Raw genomic sequence first — 7,907 nt, forward strand, 5'->3', positions numbered from 1 at the left:
ATATTTTTATAAAGAAATTATTTTTACTTTTTATTATTTAGAAGTAATAATTTAATTTTTTAAAATATAACATGATTTGTGACAAATGATATATTTTTTTATTGGAATTTGAAAAATGTAAAATAGATATTTTACCCAAATACCCTTTCATCATTAAATATTACTTTTTTCTCTTTCATCTCTCAATTATTAATTCATGGTTTACCTCAATAAAAAAAAATCACCACTTATTTAAATGTGTGAGCATAAATTAAGTTTTCAAGTTTTTAAACCTCATTGAGTTCTTAGAATATCTCTCCCCTATATATATTAGAGTATAAAAGTGTGAGGTACTAAATTCATCTCTATCATTTTTGGTGTTACACACATGTATGTTTATGATGAATTGACAGTTGAGTGGTGACAAAGCCTTGACCATAAAAGTCCATATGTCACGTTAAAAATGCTTGAACACATAATCAAGTATGTTAACCTCCTCTTCTATATATATTAACAGAAAGCTTGATTAATAAAATCATAAATTACTTAATTACCTTCCAATGGCACTTCAGCTATATCAATTAATCTTTTCCAGAAGTTTCTTTGAGGTATGCAAACCAAAGCAAAATACCCAACCAATTGTAGAAGTGAAGGCTAAGCAGCATCGTTTGATCTCGTGTGGAGCCAAAACCGAAGTTTCTCAAGTAGATAGTCCGTTAGCCGTTTACCAGCCAACAGTTTGGAGTCATGAATTTATCCAGTTATTAGATGACAATTTCCCGGTATCACAACATACTTTTGTGGTGAATTTCTATTTCATTTTGAGTTTTGGTACATAAAAATATTATTGGTGTATATATGTATGCACACTGGCGGACCCAGGATTTTTTGTCAATGGGGTCCCAATTTTTCCGGTTTACAAAATTTTTGGGTCGGTCGTTATTCGGGTCGGGTCGAGAGGAGGAACATAATAAAACACGAAAATATGGTGTCATCGGAAACGAGTAAGTAGAAAGAATATAGATTAGAAACTAGATAGAACATACACTTTTAATTCATTTTTATTCATACCCGAAAAACATAAGCGTAAGGTATATATATATATGGTCTTACATGAATAACCAAGACATAAAAACCAAGACATAAAAAACTAACTCTTACACAAATAAATGATTAATTATAATATACATACACAAGATAAGTAATTTAAGTATATGTAAAACTCATGTTGTCATTATATATGTTGCATGGTGATAATGGTTATATGAGATAAACTAAAGAAAAAACACAAATACCCTAACTAAATAATTAATATTGACTAGAATATTAAAAAAACAACAAAAACTGGGTATGGTGAAGCTTGAACCTGCAACCTCTCAAAGAAAAAACAAGGGACTTTACACTAGACTAGTTCAACATTAATAGTATGGGTTCCAAGTATTAATTTTTATGGGGTCCTTACAAAATTTAATATATCGTCTCTAAGTAATTTTTAAAAAACATTGGTGTCCCGGGACCTCGATGGGAACTATGTGGGTCCGCCCCTGTGTATGCATGCATATTTATCCTGTATATATGGTAATCTATTTTCCTTTGGTGACGTACGTACGCAGAAAAAGTTGGAAGAAAAGGTGAGTGAGCTAGAAAAGAAAGTAATGGCATTGATCGATGTTAAGTTTCGAAATGGTAGTTTCAGTCAGTTGGAGTTACTCGAACACATAGATGATATCGAAAGGTTGGGTCTTGGCTATCGGTTTCGAAACCATATACAAAGATTACTAGATGTAATCACATCAATATACGGAACTAATGTTGAGCTTGAGGAAAAAGAATATAATCTTCATGAGGCATCTCTTCGATTCAGGACCCTGAGACAACATGGTTATAAGGTGTCCCAAGGTACTTCTTTAGTTTTTTCTTTACAAATCATATGAAAGAGAGCTGAAGAATAGAATAAACCTAATAACTACCGACTAATATAGTGCTATGGTGTTTGTCCCTCTAAAAATATGATGGTGAGTTCGGATTATTAGAAGTGCAAGGTTAATGGGATATTAGGTGGAAAATTTTGTTGTTTAAAAAAAAGAAATAAACCTCAGGCCGTTTTCGAAAATCGTTAAAAATTTTGGGTCGAAGGCGAGTAAAAAATTGGGCCTTAAGTAAAATATACAAATTCGATAACTTATATATATAAAAAAGTAAATAATACAATAGTAATTGTGGTTTCTTTTATTAAAAATGGGCTGGTATTGTTTCTTATATAAAAAAATACATTTTTTACAAATATATATAGAAAGGTGGATTAACATACAAAAAAGTTTGTCGTACAAAAGGGTACGCGAGATTTTAAGCATTGATTTCAATTTCACACGGTAACATAGCTGTAAATAACCCAAATTTAATTCTGCATTCTCTGATTAAAATCAACATCTCAATGCGTTGCATTAATATGAGAATTCAACACGATGATACGTTACAATTAATTAGACCTGAGCAAATCAAACGAAAACCAATTGATTGAAACAATTTAATCCAATTAGAAAATTAGACACTGTGCCACTTGAAGCGATTCTTATTTTGACCTAATATCTGAACAACTCCACATATCATCGATCTACTTGAAACAAGTAACTTCGCTTTTATAAACAATCACGCTCAACTGTGAAACAAGTAGAATTGAATCACGCTCAGAATAGAATCGAACTCAGTTTTGAATCAGACTTAATACGCTCATATCGTCACTCTTAATACGGTCAAACTGACAATACACTAAAATTACTAATACGCTCAAAGTTGTGTGTATCTAATTTAATACGCTTTGAAGCTTAAAATTTAATGAACCTAACTTTATGGTTTGTACCTGTACATGACCACCGATTTGCTTGTAATTGATATTTTGCTTTTCTGTTTATTCAAAGTGTACATTCAATTTAGTTTTTTTGGTAAAACAGGGGGTGCTTGAAAAACGTGGTGTGGCTAGCATAAAATTTGATACCTTCATTAAATTGAATATTTTGGTAAGCTGTTAGTGTTGGAAAACGCGGTAGTGGCGAGCGTAAATTAGAATCGCCAATATTAACCCACCATAATGGATTTTTGGGAAATCATTAAGCTTAAATTTAAAAAAATCATGTTGAGTGTTTAGGAGACCTAAGTTTGGAAAAGCATACAAACTCTAATAGTTTCAACTTTCAAAAGCAAAATTTCAAAACGATACCTACCATTCATTCACATATCAAAGTATGCTAGATTATAATAATTTCGTAATGAGAAAATTACCTTTTTAATTTCAGACATTATACACCTTTAATATAAAAAAAAAATCAAAAGCGGTTTTTTTAATTTAATTTCAAAAAAACATTAAGCACCTTCAATTTCAATTTCCCATTCCCTATTGGGCAAAACTATGTTTTTTATTTTTGGTTTCTTTTAACTGTTTCACATCCTTTAGGCCAGACTAATCTGTATTCAAAATTGGGCTTGTATGTCAACTGGGTTCATTTATTAGCTTTGGACTTAACTGTTGTTTAAAATAAAAACTATGGGCCCGTCAAGTTTATTGGGCCCTATGCGGCCACATAGCCTACACAGGCCCAAATCCGGCACTGACCTACCATAGATCCTAAAATATAAGTCTTTCCATGTATGTTTTATTCCAACTCCAATAATTAAGGACTCAATTGCAATATGTGACAGATTTTCTTAGGGGATTCAAGGATAGTCATGGTGGCCTCATTGGATGTCAACAAACAGATGTCAAGGGAATGTTAAGTCTATACGAAGCATCACATCTTGCTTTTTTGGAAGAAAGTGATTTGCACGAAGCAAAGTTATTTACAACTGAATATCTGCTGAAACTTAAGGATAAAAAAAATGAAGCCCTTGATCACATCAACCATGCATTGGAACTCCCCTTGTATCATAGGATGCTTAGATTACAAGCAAGGCATTACATCGATGAATACAATAAACGGAAAGATGCGAATCCACTTCTGCTAGAGCTTGCAATATTAGATTTCAACATGATTCAAGCGGCATACAAAGCAGAACTTAAAGAAGTATCAAAGTAAAACTGCCTTTTTATCAACACTTAAATTAAAATTGAATATGTATATATAGATCGATGATGATAATAATAATAATTTATTATTATTATTATTAGTTTCCATAATAAGATACCAATCTATCTCCTTTTATGTTTAATAGGTGGTGGGAAAATATGGGTCTAGCACACAAATCAGGCTTCGTTAGGGATCGAATAGTGGAATGTTTCTTTTCGACCGTTGGAGTGGTTTTTGAACCTCAATATCATTCTTGCCGTTTAAGCTTAACAAAAGTATGCACGTTAATTACTGTCATTGATGATATATATGATGTTTATGGTTCTCTAGATGAACTAGAGATCTTCACGGATGCTGTCAAGAGGTATGCACATTTGGACTTGAAATTCTATTAGGTCTCTCTAGTTTAACCGTAATTTTGTAACATCCAACTTTTTTAGGTGGGATATTAATGCAATGAAACATATGCCGAAGTATTTACAACTTGCTTTTGCAACTCTTTTCAACACGGTTACTGAAATAGGCTCAACTAATTCAAATATCCTAGGAGAAGACGTCACACCGATCCTTGTAAAAGTGGTTAGTACTGCAAGAAATTCTTATACTATAATAAACTAGCTAAAAACTTCATATTTTTTTTAAATGTGGCCTTAAAAGTGGGGAGAATTGCTTGAAACGTTCCTTGTGGAAGCAAAGTGGACTCAAGACAAACACCTTCCAACATTTAAAGTTTATCTTGATAACGGATGGCGATCAGTTTCAGGAATGGTTATACTTACTCATGGATACTTTTTGATCAACCAAAAAATCAAGAAAGATTTAGTTGAAACCTTGGAGATATATAAAGATATTATGAAATGGTCATCAATGATTTTTCGACTTTACAATGACTTGGCTACTTCAACGGTATGCTTTATAGTTGATTGTATTCATTAAACGTGTTATTAGAGTTTATTAATATTTATAGCTATTATTATTATTTGATTTATAAGTTCTCTTTATAGTTGTTAGTCATTATTATAATATCATGATCAAGAGTAATAATGTTATGCAAGAATTGTGAAGTTTTCGTTAAACGATCAGTACGTAACATTTTTATCTCTATGGGTATTTTGGTTAGGAGCTTTTAAAAGTTTCTGGCTTAACACTTTTAAGAAAAATTTCATACTTAATTAAAAGTCTTGTTTGGTTCAAAGAGTTTGATATTTTTAGGTTATGAGAAAAAACTTCAAGCTTAAAGTTTCTACTAGTAGCGTTTAGAAAAAACTAAAAGATTTTAGTATTTTAAATTAACTGAAATAATTTTTCAAAATAAATACATTTACTATTATTTTTTTTAATTATGCACATTTTGATCATTTTATACATTTTATTCAAAATTTCAGCAATTCCGTAAAACATATAAATATATCTAAAAAGCTACAACTATCAGCTCTAAGTCACCAGATTTCAGTTACAATTACCAACTAGTTTTGCCAAACATACCCTATATGTATAGAGTTGTTTACAAGTAATAATAACTAGAAATAGCTATCCTAAATTGTATTTGAAAGGCTATCAAACTTATATATCATACCCAACAAATAAATAAATAAATAATAATAACTATAATATATAATAAGCTCCTCGAAAACATGGTTTATTGTTGTTTCTTTTATGCGAATTTTGTTCATTTTATGTAGAATGAGATACAAAATGGCAAAAATGTAAACGCGATATCTTGTTACATGCATGAGAATGATGTTAGTGAGGAAGTTGCTCGCACATATATAAAGACTTTAATTGACGAGACATGGAGAAAACTGATCAAAGGGCATGTAGCTTGTTCTCAAGGGTTGCCAAATCCGATTATTGATATGGCAATTAATCTAGCTCGCATTTCATGTTGTACATACCAATATGGTGATGGGCATGGAGCTCCTGACGCCCGGGCCAAAGATCGAGTCTTCTCCGTGATTATTGAGCCCATTGCGGTCATTGAAAAGGAGCTTAAGTATGCTTAAATGTTTTTCAATAAGTGTTTAGAGGGAGATTAATAGTTAGTAAGAAGTCTTCTTGTGGATCGTGTACGTTTTATTTTTCAAAAGAAATTAATATACCCATAAATGTGTAAAATACAAGAAATAAACGTTGGGATAGATGAAATAGAAACCCTTCTTAAGAAGTTGAAGTCATCCCCTGAGTTTATCTATTGAAGAAACACTAACCGAACCCACGACAGATTACTGGTAACCTGGGGGTTAGATAGATGTTTCCCACGAGGGGTTAGACCCTTGGAAGATGGTTCTTCTGATAACCTGCAAAACAGACACCGTGAGCTCGTCACTGAGAAGGGGGGGTTCCTCCTTGTGACCACCCTCCGGCGTGAGAATCAGACTAGATTGCTCTTTAAATATAAAAGTATATTAAGAGATTGCTAGAGCAGATATCAGGTATATTATGATGATAATGTGATAATGTAATGTTGAGATGATCATACCATTTGGGGTATTTATAGCCGAAGGTAGGTTTCCAAGGAGGTATGGCCGGCTGCTACAGTGTTCCTGTTCATCAACAGTTGCCTACGCACGTGCCCTGTTGGTAGTTGGTGGGTAGGCAGCGGCTGATAGTGACCAGGCCTGCTGTGTACTATTCCCTTTCCACCAACTGCCGGCTACGCACGTGGTATGACAGTAGTTGGTGAGTAGGCAGCGGCTAATAGTGATACAGTACAGGAGCATGCTGCTCGCCATACTGTATCAGTGAGCTGTCGTATCTCTGATCAGATCTTTCGCCCATACCTCGTCAGGTACAGTAAAAGATCCTTCAGTATACGGACTGGCTTATTTGGGCGGGAGTATTCCCCCTCCCGCCTCTGTGCGGGATTGCTCCCGGCTTGGCTCATTCCTTCAGGTGACACTGAATGATCGAGAGCTAAGTGCCTTGTGCGTGTAGCCATGCTGCGCGGGTGGCCTTCCCTAATGGCTTGTATCCGAGGCTGCGGGGACAGGCGGAGTCCTTCACCATTGGGAGGCATTTCCTGCGGGACCAGCTTGCGTACTGCGCGTAAGGACGTCACGTCTCTGAGCATGGTTGGTCCTGCGGATCCAGTTGGTCTCTGCGCAGACGTTCCTGTTTAAGGTGAGTCTTGCGGGTCCAACTGGGCTCTGCTGGGACCTACCTCTTCAAGTCCCCCCAGTCCAATGTTCTTCTCCTGAGTGTTTAATAAAGTGAGGTGAACTTTTGGACTTGAGCAAAGGGTTTTGAAAAGGGTTTTGTAAGGTTTTCCATGGGGATTCTTTCCGCGGAAGTCCTTGTCACTTGCAGAAATGCCCGAGTTTCCTGCTTGGTCTTTGGGTATGATGCGGGTAGGTCTGTAACCTCCTCGCAAGTCAGGAGCATTGAGTCCCAGTTGTATGGATTTTCCATGAGGTTTTGGTAGTTTTGAACATAGTGATCAATTATGTTAAGACCACCAATTCCATCCTGGAGCTTCAAACAACGTAGTTCTCGACGTTCCCGCTATGCGGGGATGTTATTTCCGTTTCCGCAAGCATTGCCCAGAAGATCCTTCTTGGTTTCAATTCCCAGCGGAGCGCTAGGTATGTGAAGGGTTTTGCCTTAACACTGTACCTGCGCTCGTCTTATGGTTACTTTACTTCCAAGGTATTCCTGGCGTCAATTCCCTGCGGGTGCTAGGTATGTGAAGGGTTTTGCCTGAACACTGTACCCGCAGCCGTCTTATAGTTACTTGGTTGCCGAGGTACTTGGCTTCAATTCCCTACGGGTGTTCGGTATGTGAAGGGTTTTGTCTTCACACTGTACCCGCATCCGTCTTACGGTTACTTGTTTGCCAAGGTTTATTTGGCTTCAATTCCTTGCGGGTGC

General features: G+C 35.3%; 1 protein-coding gene across 1 annotated transcript; it reads left to right on the forward strand.

Annotated features, from left to right (window-relative positions):
- The first annotated feature begins 539 nt into the window (after window positions 1–539).
- On the forward strand, window positions 540–6,125 carry LOC143602397 ((E)-beta-ocimene synthase, chloroplastic-like). The gene is made up of 7 exons (XM_077079513.1): window positions 540–761; window positions 1,593–1,878; window positions 3,676–4,045; window positions 4,186–4,404; window positions 4,481–4,619; window positions 4,698–4,946; window positions 5,723–6,125. The coding sequence occupies exons 1-7, from the start codon at window positions 540–542 to the stop codon at window positions 6,041–6,043; spliced, it is 1,806 nt and encodes a 601-aa protein (XP_076935628.1). The 3' UTR covers window positions 6,044–6,125.
- The last annotated feature ends 1,782 nt before the right edge of the window (window positions 6,126–7,907 follow it).

This window comes from Bidens hawaiensis, unplaced genomic scaffold (genome assembly GCF_021521415.1).
Source record: "Bidens hawaiensis isolate Kalapana, Puna unplaced genomic scaffold, B.hawaiensis_p1.1 tig00058859_1, whole genome shotgun sequence".
Classification (NCBI taxonomy): Eukaryota; Viridiplantae; Streptophyta; class Magnoliopsida; order Asterales; family Asteraceae; genus Bidens; species Bidens hawaiensis.